At 41.4% G+C, this 13,747-nt stretch overlaps 1 protein-coding gene across 3 annotated transcripts in view; it reads right to left on the bottom strand.

Annotated features, from left to right (window-relative positions):
- COP1 (COP1 E3 ubiquitin ligase) overlaps positions 1 to 13,747 on the bottom strand; it is a 127,214-nt gene that overhangs the window by 50,597 nt on the left and 62,870 nt on the right. For all 3 annotated transcript variants that reach the window (XM_030455512.1, XM_030455513.1, XM_030455514.1), the window contains one exon: positions 11,568 to 11,684. In XM_030455512.1, the coding sequence (XP_030311372.1) occupies positions 11,568 to 11,684 (117 nt within the window). The remainder of the gene's footprint in view (positions 1 to 11,567; positions 11,685 to 13,747) is intronic.

Below are 13,747 nucleotides of genomic sequence, written 5' to 3'. Positions count from 1 at the left end.
AGTGATAGCAATGTAAGGGGCATGTGGGCATTCAGCAAATAGTGAGGGAGCCTTCCAGCCATCAAAACACTATAAATCTATTTATTTCACTTGACAAAGTAAAACTGGGATGGCAGATGATCAGCACAGTCTGTGGCCTATCCCAAGCCATTTCAGGGAGTGGAGACACTGATAGTTTCCTCTACATAAGGGAAAAAGACACTCTGGGAAAAAGGCAACAGCACATTAGGGATGGCAAACAAAGCAGGCTGGGATTCAAGCAAAGCTCTGCACCAAAAATTAACACCAGAATTTTCTGAAGGAGAAATTAGATATCAACAACAGCAAGCTGACATCTCTGCCCTCTTTACAAACCATTTCCCTTACTGTAAGGAAAGGGATTAAAAATGGGTTTGATCCAGCCTGAAGCAGAGAACCTTTGACAGACAAAACTATCAGCAGCATTTTGCTGGAGAAGGCAGTGAGCTGTTTTCCACTTGCAGCATGACAAATCACATGAGGATGAGAGAGCAGAAATAAATCCATCTTATCCCACCATCTCCCTGTAGAACACTGCAGCACAGGCAAACATAACTGGGCATTTTTTACTTTGCCTGGATATACCTACCATCCAAAAAAAATCAACAGCCACTGTTACAAGCATACCAAAATGTTTGCTTTGTATTCACTATTTTCTGTTCCCACAGAAATTGCAAGGACTTTGTTTCTATAACTAAGACAATTACTCATTTGATGTATTTGCTTTTTCCTCCTGTTTTTACCTGGAGTTCCCTTTGCAGTAAAAGAAGAATTTCCCCCTGAATAACCATTTTCTGTTGCCCTGGGGGAATCTCAGTAATTTCTTCTAGAAGCAACACTCTGCTCCACAAAAGCAAACTGGAAAAATGTCCTTAGTCTGCATTTCACCCATGTTCCAGATTCAGGATGCAGTACTTGGTTTATATTTGCTATCAGAGCTCTATCTAGATAAGTGGTCTCAAGTCCCAATGTACCAGACTCAGGGAGCTCCCACACAGGTGCCAAAAAATTCAACAGCTACCTAACAAGTGACTGAACTCTGGAAAAACATTCAATAGGTGTTTTCCCTAAAGGTCAAAACCTCCCCACATGCTCTGTTCCCTTACAGCATGCTCTGAAGACCATCCAGGATTGCCCCTGTACTCAGTCCTGGTGAGGCCACATCTTGAGTCCTGTGTCCAGTTCTGGGCCCCCCAGTTCAGGAAGGATATCGAGGTCCTGGAGCAGGTCCAAAGGAGGGCAACCAGGCTGGTGAAGGGACTCGAGCACAGACCCTATGAGGAGAGGCTGAGAGAGCTGGGGGTGTTCAGCCTGAAGAAGAGGAGGCTCAGGGGAGACCTCATCACTCTCTACAACTCCCTGAAAGGAGGTTGGAGCCAGGGGGGGGGTTGGTCTCTTTTGCCAGGCAACTCTCAGCAAGACAAGAGGGCAGGGTCTCAAGTTGTGCCAGGGGAGGTTTAGGTTGGATATTAGAAAGAATTTCTTTCTGGAGAGAGTGATCAGACATTGGAATGGGCTGCCCAGGGAAGTAGTGGATTCTCCATCCCTGGAGATATTTCAAAAGAGACTGGATGTGGCACTCAGTGCCATGGTCTAGCAACTGTAACAGTGGATCAAGGGTTGGACTCGATGATCTCTGAGGTCCCTTCCAACCCAGCCAATTCTATGATTCTATGATTAAGCAGGGTCTGTATGATTTATTTTGCTGGTGGTAAAAAAAACAACACCCAGCCTTCTATGTGAGGAAGCCAATGAGCTTGTGATGCCAGCAAGGAGATGAGAGGAAGTTTCTAAAGCAGCACGTGGGTATTTGTCTTCTACACTGCAACACAAATGATGGCAACAGCCTCCAAAATTTGTATTTAGAGAATCACAGAAGCAGCCAGAGATCATCAAGTCCAACCCTTGATCCGCATCTGCTGTGATTACCAGACCATGGCACTGAGTGCCACAGCAGTCTCTTCTTAAAAACCTCCAGGGATGGAGAATAAACTGATACAAATCCAACCTCAAAAAAAAAAAAAAAAAAAAAAAAAAATCCTATTGAGGGAATCAAACACAAATTGAGCTCAGTTCTTCATTTATACAAAGGAAAGCAGAGCTCTGAGAAGGAAAATGCCCACCAGTGTTCTGTTTAGCAGACTGGATGACAAATGAAGCAACATGAGAAAGGTCCACTTCATGAAAACTGAAGGCTGAGGTTAAACTCATCTGGTTTAATATCTGGCAAAATCAACAGCACTTTAAGCACCTGCTACCTTTCCTCCTACCAAGGAAAGGCTCAGGGATGCAGAAGGATTCAGGTTAGCACTTGAAATATTTTGAGGGACTTCTGAAAGGAAGATTATCCATTGCTGCAGCCACCAACTTCCATCTCTTACTCTCTTACTGACACCCAATGTACTTTTTTTTTTTTTTTTGACTTTTAAAAAGACATGTATCAAAACTAGTATTTCACTGAAGATCTATATCTCCCTCTGCTGAACAGATGAAGGGAACAGCAGCCTTGATGGGAACTCCCAACTGGGTTTTTAACCTTTGTATTCGACAGATTCCCTGTGGCTTGAAGTTACAAATGGCATTTGCCAGGTTAAGGATAATGGTCTTCACACACTGGGGATATTATTTTACTGACTTGTTTAAAGCTTTTGACACAGCAGCCCATAAAATCTTCACCCTAAATAACTCGCCTCATATTAAGGAGAGGAGACATAAAACATTGGAGATCCTAATCAGCTGAGAAAAGGGCTATTATGAGAGGGGGGAGAAAACAGATTTCTCCAGAACTCCTTTGAAACTTTGACCTTTATGGTTTTAAAGACATTTCTGGCAGGAATAAGAGAGAGCTGGTTTTTGTGCAAAGATCATCTCCTATCACACTGTTGGAGAAACACAATATTCAGTATACATAAGGAGAATTTACTAATGTTACAGAACCTATTAACACAACAGCAGAAACAACCTGCAGCTTTTGGAAGAATTAATTCCTAATGTCTGAAAGAGAAAAAAAGAATTATGTACTGTTCAGACTCTTATTTCAACTTTTCTCCTTGACCATGTAGAATTTTCAATTTTATATGCATTAGTGCATGGAGGTTAATGTGCAAAATGAGTTTTGGACACCTAGAACATGAAAAGAAGTCATTTTATAACAAAAGGTGCTTCATTCCCTGTTGTCTACATGGATCAAAGATCTAAAACTTCTCACAGAAGTATGAAGAGTCTTGTTTAAATGAATTTTGGTAGATCTTTCAAAGGCAAAAGCACTAAATTTGCCAAACATCTCTCTCCCAGTTTGAGATACTTACTGCACACAGCATTTGTCCTTACTTCAACCCTGTGCTCTTATCTTTAATTCATTGCCCCTCATCCTATCACAGGGCACAAGTGAGAAGAGGTTGTCCCTTCCTTCTTGATGCCCAGCCCTTATATTTATACACATTAATTAGATCTTCTCTCAAGACTAAAAAGGCCCAGGTCTTCCAGGCATCTTTATAATGTAGGTGTTCCAGTCCCTTAATCATCCTTGTGGCCCTTCATTGTACTCTTCCAAGTGATTGCCTGCCCCTCTTGAACTGGGGAGCCCAGAACAATACTTCAGCTGAGGTCTCCCTAGGGCACAGGGGGAGGAGAACCTCCCTTGATCTGCTGGACATATTTTTCTTAATGCACCCCAGGATCCCATGGGCCTCCTTCTTAGCCACATTGATGTCCCATGGATAACTTGTTGTCCACCAGGACTCTAAAATCCTTCTCCATGGGGCTGCTCTCTAGCAGATTGCCTCCTAACCTGTACTGCTGCATTCTGTGATTCCTTCCCAGGTGCAGGACTCTGCACTTGTTCTTATTGAACCTCATTAGTATCTTGGCCCAGCTCTCCAGTCTGCCCAAATCCCACTCAATGGTGAGACAGCCTTCAGCTGAATCAGCCAGACCTCTCAGTTTTATGTCATCAGCAAACTTGCTGAGAAGACACTGTCCCATCATCCAGGTCATTGATAAAGGTGTTGAACAGGTCTGGACCCAGCACTGATCCCTGGGGGACCTACAGGGCTCCAGCTGGACTCTGCCCCACTGATCCCCACTTTTTGGGCTCTGTTGTGCAGCCAGTTCTTAATCCATCTCCCTGTCCATTCTTCTCTCCCACATTTGCCAAGCTTGCTCATGAGAATGTTATGGGAGACTGTGTCAAAATTCTGTGTCAATAGATAAACAGTGTCCCAAGCTTCAGATAAGAATGCTTAAACCCAAACCCCAGAGGTTTGGTGGCTTATACAGATAAGGAAATAAGCAAGGGAAAGTCCATGATAATGCACAGGTATTCAATATGGGAAAGAGGCAACTGCACACTGGTTAGGCAGTGAAGTCATGGGAAGGGGGACTGGATTTGCACATACATCTGCAGTCTTGGTGTCATCTTGCTGAGCCTCAAAAGGCTAACAGGTCCTTTAGAGAAAGGACTCAAGCATTCAAACCCTCTCCTCTTAAAATATTACAGAATGCTTACTCAAAAAGGATGCCTCCAAGAAGTGAGCCTGCATTCATAGGTTACAGATTTTCCTGTGCAGTGTGGCAATCCTTACCAGTTTGTATGGAAAAAGCAGAATATGTTGTAAAAGCCTAGATGCCCCCAAATAAAAGGCAGAAAGAGTTAAACTACACAGTGTGAGGAGGAGCTAATGCAGGAAGCCCCTACAGACAATGCCATTCCAACAAGCAATTCCTTTAGATGAGCTACCAGAAAAACTGCAGCAATGGAAACTGCAGAGGTTGGAAAGGATTAAACCCTAAGCAATACAGCAAACAGCAAGTGCAATTTGGCATTCTGAGGAAAAGATGAATAAGCCTTAGAGTTGCCTGTTCTGTTCTTGAATTTTAAGGCTCATTTCAATTTTAATTTAAATTCCGTAACATTGTCTAAATGACTTCTACACCAGTTGTAAGACAAAATGTTCAGGAAAAGAATATTCAAGCAAACAATTAGCACACTCATTTCTGCTAATGATAGATTTTTATTTTTTTTTTCCAGAGAATCAAACAGAGCATTTCAAGTTCATTTTATTCATTCACTCATTACTGAAGTGTGACGACCTCTGGGATAATGATAGGAAACTCCCAATAGGTCTCTATATTGTTACTTGCTATTCATTTCAAGCCCTTTCATTCAACATAAGCCAGAGGCTCCTTCTGTGCAAGTAAAAAAAATCATGTAAGCTTCTAAACTCTGAAACTGATGTAAAATTTGCATGTACAACATGTCCTGTGTGTCGGAGTTACTTGGTGTCCCCTCAGAGCTTCCCAGGAATGGGCTGATCACAACCACCCTGGCCAAAAATAGAGATTATTCCCAAGAAACCTGAGCTGACTGAAGTGCTGCAGATGCTTTCAGAGATTACAAGAACTGAAAATTTTGCAGGAATTTTCTGGAATGAGTTTAAATTAGAAAGTGACAAGAATGCTTTTCCAAAAGGTGGACCTTGTCCCCTGTCTAGCCTGCCAAAAGCCTCAGAGATCACAGACTGGAGGAAGATAATTTAACAGCTGCAACAAGAGAATACCCCCTGCAGGTAATGTCCAATCCAAGTAAGAGGCAAGCCCTGGAGTGCTGCATGCTATCCTGATTTCATAAAAGCTCAATTTTGAGCACTGCTGTGAGCTTTTCCACTGGCTTGGAAAAAAAAAATGCCCAGTCTTTGTCTGTGCCTTTGAATCCTGAACTTTCATATGCTAAAGGTAATCTTGTAGCTTAAGCCCAAAAAGCTGCCTAACTCCACCCTAAACATGTCATATTTGCAGGAAGAGATTCTCTGAGTCACTTCAGGCTTTTAAGAGAGCAGAGTACTTACCCAGGAGAATCTGTTAAGGTAAGACCTTGCTTTCAGCTGGAAAACATTAATTCTCTTCCAAAAAGGCACACTGCCTTCTTGGTCATGAGTACCACATCATCTTCTGAGCTGAGTGACAAGGCACACAAGTAACCCAGATCTGAGACAGCATGAAAGGCCAGCTCTACAGAGAGACGTCTGGAAAAGAGAAATCACTGCTCCAGTGACTGCACCAGAGAAATCAATAGTTCACTGCACAAGGATGGTCTCTGAAGTCATCCCCTTTGGATGCCAGGTAGATTAGCAAAATAGAATAATATTGATAAAGCTGCCACTTGTGACCTTGAACTGGAAGTGCATCAGGGCAAGTGAGAGATCTTAAGGGATGGGGAAAGAGTTCCAAGTGAAAACAAAGCTACTGACATAGCAACAGGAGTCCTCTGCCATGTTGCATGCTGTTAAATGGCACCATTAGTTTTGGAGCTCAGTGATAAAGAAAGGCAGTGGGGTTCATAGCCAGAGTACAATGCTCAAGATGGTGCTCTGGAAAACTCTGAATAGCAGGGAAAACTGTCTGGGGAAGGAAGAAATCTTCTCAGAAGGAAAGGCACTTTCTTTGGAAGTGCTCTTCTTCAGCACCACTGTACAAGTGGGGAAGGGAATAAGGAGGTGAGAGAGAACAGGCAAAAAAAGGGGAAAAACCTCATTAGTGGGAAAACCTTATGTCAGGTGAGGATTCATCCCATGGGAGCTAATGCTGAGCTCTGTTCAGGCTGTCCAAAGCCATGCTGTGTAGGGGGCTAGCACTGGGGTTCTGTGCTCAGGGCATCAGCTGCTTCAGAAGAACAATTCAGTTTTGACCACTCAATTGCAAGTATGAAAAAAGAGATGGAAAAGCATAACTGGGAATGTTTAGGAGGGAGTATGGGATCCCCAGTACAAACCCAGCCTCAAACTGTGAAGCTGTAAGTAGCAAAACCAACAGAAATCAAACATTGCCCCACCTTTTTCCTGCCTTGGTCAGTTTATCTGAACCTAAACCACTGTCAAGAGTTCAGAACAAGGCAGAGAAGCAGTTTGGAGACCTGATTAAGATTAAAATTAACCCAGAAAGATCTTAAGCACACTGTAAATGTTCCATTGCACTATGTCCACAGCTTCCACTTAGTTGCAAAGCTCCCACAGAACAGCAACCCTGAGGAACACCTCTTATCCCCTGATCCAATCTCATAAGATTTGTGGTCCTAGAAGGGAAAAAAATAAAGCATGTGAGAAGATGATGCATCTTGTATGAGGACTTGGGAATCTGAAGTTTTGATGGCATGATCTCTGCATAATAGATGGGAAATAAAAGGTCAGTGGTGGATGCTGACAGTATTACAGCATGCTGGGAATAAAGTATTGCTACTATCAATAGCTACACTTAGCTCACTGAAGTTAGCAGACAGTCTGATCTCACCCAGACTGCACAACCTGGACTTTCAAGCTGCAAAGTACATGCATTTTCAGCCTTTTTTTTTTTTTCTAAGGAAGGAAAATGGCACTGCTAGAAAATATGGGTTGAGGGCATCAGTGCTACTGCTGAGGCAGAACAATAACAACTTCAGACATGATCTATATAGCCAGTTTCAGGATAAAATCTATTTTTAAGAAAAGACCTCAAAGATTTTGTATTCAGCAGTGATTACAGTTTATACTTCCAACGTTTCAATTCTGTAAGCATTCAAATAGGTATTTTATTAAAGTAACAGACAAAAGGGATCTTTTCTTCTTTATGTGCTCTCTCCACTGCAACAGATTTTATCAGGCTGCAGTTTTCCTCTTACCTGAAATGCCTGTCTGATAGAAAGAAAATTATTTCACAAACCAAATACCCATTCTTTTCTTGTATAGGCTCTAATTCCAGTTTATTGCTCCTTTGTTCTGTTTAAAGCCACCAAAATGATTTTTTGGTCATCTAAAAGCTTTCAGAGAAGAAAGGCCAGAAAAGAAACATATATATCACCTGTACTGGATGGTAATCTTGGGATTTGCTCCTATAGTGGTAACTAAAGCATGGTATTCTATGGCATCTGAAGTCAACCAAGTACCCTCTACTGATGGGAGGAGATATATGGAGGTATATGGACATATAGAATCTAAAAACACTTTTGACCACAGCTTCATCTAAACCACAGTCCCACACAAACTCCTTTCAGTGATCCCTACTCATGTTTACAACATGTACACTGAAACACAGGGTTTGCCCAAGAAATCCACATAAAACCCAGCTTCAACCCACACCATGTCCCCTTTCAGGAGGCTCCATTCAAGTCACTCACATTCTCCTCCTGCTGCCAACAAAGGGCAGAGACCTGCAGAGGAACTTGGCACAAGGGAATTTAGGTTCTCCTTTTATTTGACAATAAAGCATGCAAACCAGGTGCAGGTGGAAATATTTTTTTAAACCAAGATCTTCATTCAGGATTCCTTCCAGAGCCCTGAAGCTGGGAGGATGTGGCTGTGGTTATCTACACTGCAGGGCAGCTGAGGGACCCAGCCAAGCTCCAAGCTGCATCACATCAGCACCAGACATACAGAAGTGACCCCAAAAAGCCCTTGGTTTGAGCACTGGAGATCCTCAGTAGACAGAAACACAGAGGGAATAAAAAGACAAAAAGAACACTGCAAGAGGCTGTTGTACCAGCTCACAAAATTCATGCTGTGTTGTCAGACCTCTACAGGTCCCTTCCTGTTTTTCTGTAAATGAGAGTTTTTCTAAAATTGGAGACAGAGAAAGAAAGCAAAGATATCCCTCTGGATATTTCACCCATGCACAGCATTGTAGCATCACTGGCAGAGCTGAGCAAGCAGGCAAGATTTTACTAACAAATGAGAAGGGTATTAAAATTGGAGAGAGGGTAGGAAGGACCCTAAGAGAGCTCTCCTATTTCTGTGTAGGATGCAAAGAAGGAACCAGCAGAGACTGAGATGGTGATCAAGTTGAAGAAAGTGATTAGGAGAACTCACTTCCAAGAGGCATTCCAAGGAGATGGATGCAAGTGGGCAAGATGCATTTGTCTATAGTACAGAAAAGTGTTTCCTTAAGCAAGGTGCAAAGAGCTTAAAGGATGCTTCAGCTGTAGGGATAGTTAGGGAAAGATCTCAAGAGAAAATATAAACAGAAAATGACAATTAAAACCAACCAACATCATAATTTCAAAATATTAACCATGAAAAAATTAGGCTTAGAGCCAAAGCTGCATTGCTGAATCAAGCCATGCTACCTTGCAAGCTATTCTGCATACAGAGAAAGGGGGAAAACCAAAACATACATGCTTAGTAATCTAATTATTAGGTATTAATTAAATAATAAATTAACTTTATAAATAAAATTATTAAGTAATTAATGCCTAATTGTAATTACATATTAAATAAATCAACTTCCTCCTTTTATATCTCAAACATTAAACATCAATATTCCCCCCCCAAACCATTTAATAAATTTTAGATCTCATCAAGTCTTAGGCTATAATTTTGTATAGAAACACACACACACACAACATTGTTTGTACAAACCAACAAATAGATTATACATAAGAGCAGCACTTCTGCCTAAATACTGTACCAAATCGTGTCGGGTATGCAATACTAGAAAATATCTGCTTGTTTATCATTGAATAAACCACCAGAAAAGTAACTGAAACATTAATTTTCAAAACTGAAACTCCTCTAAGAACCTGACTAAGCCAAGGCAAACCAAGCACAGCTTCCTGACCACTGCCCTGGTCACTGAATTACTGCTGAGTGTTCTGCAGTGTTTGTCTCTACCACAGGTGACAAATCAGAATTGCCTTATCAATGTGCTCAGTTCTACCCCTTTTTTTAAAAAAAATACTACTGAAGGAAACTAGTTTTGACTCTTCCTTTATTTATTTTATAGCTGACAAATCACACTATTTACAAGTTATTACATTTTCCACAGATTAAATTATTAAACAAAACCAGCTGAAACTGATGGAGGAGAAGAACATTTATGCCCATGAAACAGGATTGCTTGACTATATAGAACAGGATAGTAGACACTAACTCATTTCTTTGCTCCAAGATATTTTTTAGTTCAGAAATAACATCTTTCAAGATCCCAGAATTTCTTTTAATCTCATAAGCCATTTTCCCCCATGTATTTATGGGTGAAAGATCTATTAGAATTTGTGGAAAGCCATTCCCATCAGTTTAAATACTCCATTTAATTGTTTCAGCAATCATAATTAAATATTCACTTTAAATTTTAGTTAGACTCCTTTACCAAGCACCAAACAGATGTAAACACTCTGAAAATTTTATCTGCTCTTCCTTCTGTGCCTTCTTCCCCAGTACAAATACCATTTTACACTTCAGTGTTCTTTAAATCACAAATATACATGTGTAGTCATTTAAAACCTCCATATAAATCCTGGTCCTCATTTATGCTTCATTTTGTAAGACACTTGAAGATGAGCCCATCTGGTTTGTAAGGCACAAGACACTCCTATATGCTTCCATCCCATGTGCCTCCAGCTCCAAAACCTCTATAGATTTATCTTTATGTTATCCCCCCCCACTGCCTTTCAGATAGAAATGAATCCCAGTCACTGATTTATCAGGAAAAATTCTGTTTCGTGGTGCTTTTACATCTCTCTTTTAATCAGCAGTTAATCTTTTTGGAGCTGGTGCTCTCATCTTTCCCCAGAGCTTTTCACAGGTAGTCCCTTTCATTCAACTGCTGCTTGTAGCTATTGTAATTCAATTCTATTCTTGCATGTAATTCCCTAAACTCCAGTGAGATTCCTGTCAAACAAGTCAATATTTTAAGCTCCAACCCAAATCCATTTTTTGCAGTGTATCAAAATGCAAATTTATTTTCTCCTTAGAGTCACAATCTAAGTAGAACTAACAGGGAAACAGGAACACCTAAATTAAATGGCAAGCCAGTACTTGCAAGAATGATCCATGTATCTCCTGAAGTCCAGAGATAGCAAATGCTGTCAGAACTCCTACTTACAAGTGCATTAGAACTCCCCAAGGAGAAAAAAAAGTACAGAGTTGGTTAAACATTTATAGGCACCTCTGAGTTTCAGTTGCTGCAGGCATAGCACGATGGTTTCCTCCCACAGCAATACCCACCCTGCTCTTAGATCTTTGAATTATATCACCAAGGATTACTTAATCTCAGTGAATAAAAAGCTCACTGTGCCTTCCCCACTGACTACTTAAAACCCACCATTACCAGGGATGTTTTGCCACAAGCACACCCATGGGGCTGTAGTTGCAGCTATGGAAAACATGCATGGCCACTGTTTTACAGTACACCTAAGGTAAAACCAGTTAAAGCTCCCAGTATGGCTTTGTGGGATTTACAGAGCAACACTGTATATCTGCAAGAACCATCACCACATTTAAGTTTGCTTGCCCAGCTGGTTGCCTGCTTGCCTTAGTGATCTCAAACACACTGATGTTCTCTCACCACTTTTATTTCTCATAGAGACACCCAAATTAAACAGCCAGACTGCAGGATGAGGTTGGCACTTGGATCAGGATGTCTGCTAGGTGACTGCACACTGAAAGATTTTTTCCCCAGAAGCATTTTAACTGCAAAAGACACCTGGGTCCTGGGCACAACTGCCAACCTCACATGTTTGAGGAGAATTAGAAATAAAGGAAGGAAGAAACAATATTTCTCTGCCCAAAATCCCTTTTACCTACCTGCACAGCCAAAAGCTAGGTGATACCTTGAAGAGGGGCTGAATTTGACACAACACACGTTTGCCTTGGCCTCAATGCTTGCTACTGAGTTGTCCAAGTTGGTAGACCAGAGCTTCACTAGAGAAACAGAAAAAGAAGTGGGTAAACAAACAGCAAAAAAGCAACCTCATCTGAAAGGCATAAAAAAAATAGTTATTTTATAAGTAAGGTTCTGAAAAGCCTCTGTTGCCAAGATATTAGTGACTATAAAGGATCAGTTAGTACTTAAGGCAGGTAAGCTAGAGAACATTCTCAAGCATGTGCTATAAATATCCTGCCCACACATAGAAGATGCTGAAAGTCCACATCACTCACAGCTAAGAACAAAGCCAGTGATAAAGCATTTTAGAATCTCTACGTTTAAGGCTACTGGACCACAGAATCCTATAACCAAGAGCAGGAAGGCTTGCATCCTTCTTGTTCCTTGCCCCTTAATTGGGATGCAAGAAAACCTCACTCATGACAGAATTGCTTTGCACAGAATAAATAAAACTAATTGTATGCTTTAGCACAGTAAGAACAACTTGGTTTATTCTCAAGAAACTGGTGCAGGACAGGAAAGAAATCAGTATGCTGGCTTACTACAGTGATGTATTTCCTTGCTACAAGGAACTCTACTGTTCTATGAGACTGCTGTGTGCACATGATTCAGATTCTTGGTCCAGAACGAGCTCTTTGCCCTGGTACTCACACTTCAGTGCTTCACAGGACAACCCATAGAAAACACCAGCAGCTTTTTAAAATACTGCCTTCTCCACCCTCCACAAACACTTCAAGTACCATTTAACCTTCAGATGAAGAGTTCCAGGTGCTCCCCATGTAGCCAAGCTTGCTATTAAATGCTACAGATGTCCTGCATCCCATGAAGGGGCATTACACTGATACCAAGCACCATTGATGCCCACAGAGCAAAAAAATCAGACTGACATGTTCTCCCTTCCCCCTTTTTCTTGATGAGTGGGTTGGGTTGTACTTGAGTACCAGGATGAGAATGCTGAGGCAGGAAGCAGAGCAAGCTGAAGCCAGTGTTTGAACACACAGGAGCTCTGTGTCCCCTGAACAGTTTCCATGAGCTGCCTGGGCTGCTTCAGGTCTGCAGCCAACAGGTCCTCTGCTGGGATGAGGGAGACACAGGACTGCTCAGAGTACACCAAGAAATTATTTTATACACAGCAATAGGTGTGTAGGTATCTGATGGCCACCTGGAACCATTAGAAAAGCAGCAAAGCAGAAACACAAACATTGCTGCATATTTGCATATAAACCTGATATAATATTCAATGAAAACAGAACCCACTCTGCTCTTGGTTTTCAGAAAAAAGACCACCAAACTCATTTACCAGAACCAGAATATTAATCCTAAACATCTAGCTACATTTCTAAATGAAACCAACAGCTTTGCAAGCATGGCTTAAATGCAAACTTCTCCTAGATGAAACTGGGTGATTACACCTCTTCTGCTGCTCTGTGCTTGCAGCAGGGAGGGGAACAGAGCCAGGACAGCCAATTTTGCAAAACTATAAAAAAATTAGCATTTTGCTTTAATGAACAGACATCTGATGTACAGTCTAAGTTGCAGAAGAGAACATGAATTTTATGGATGAAATGGTACAGGAAGCAGATGCCACCATTACATGAGGACACTGCTGGCAGAGGACATTGCTTTGACGTGAGAGATCATGCAGCCTTCCTGCACACCTCTAGTCAAAGTAAAGTCCTGCCCAAATGTAGGACTAAGACCACACAGATTTGTCTTGAAGCCTTTCAATCAGGTATTAAATATTTAAAGCTGCCTCCAAGGCAGCCACGTCTCTCCTTGACACCACCTCTCATAAATGAATGGCCATCTGGTCTCAGTTTTGTACCAAGAGCTCAGTTTCAACTTGGCTCCTTTTTTCATTCAGGTTTTAGGGTGATAAGATGAGCCATTTCATCAGGTGAAGAGTCAACCAGTGCATTCAAAGCCATCACAATATTCATTACAACTGACAGGGATTAGAGTCTGCAATTTCTGTGATCCAACTGCTATGGGAAACACTGGGCTCCAATTTTATCTTAGTGCCATAAGGATATATGTGACATAACACATAATAAAATATGTCAATTTTAACCTAGAACTGCCCATTATTTTCTAAAATAAC

This window comes from Calypte anna, chromosome 8, assembly GCF_003957555.1.
Source record: "Calypte anna isolate BGI_N300 chromosome 8, bCalAnn1_v1.p, whole genome shotgun sequence".
Taxonomy (NCBI): domain Eukaryota; kingdom Metazoa; phylum Chordata; class Aves; order Apodiformes; family Trochilidae; genus Calypte; species Calypte anna.
Note: the sequence above shows the minus strand (reverse complement) of the source record. Positions and strands in the feature narration are given on the sequence as shown.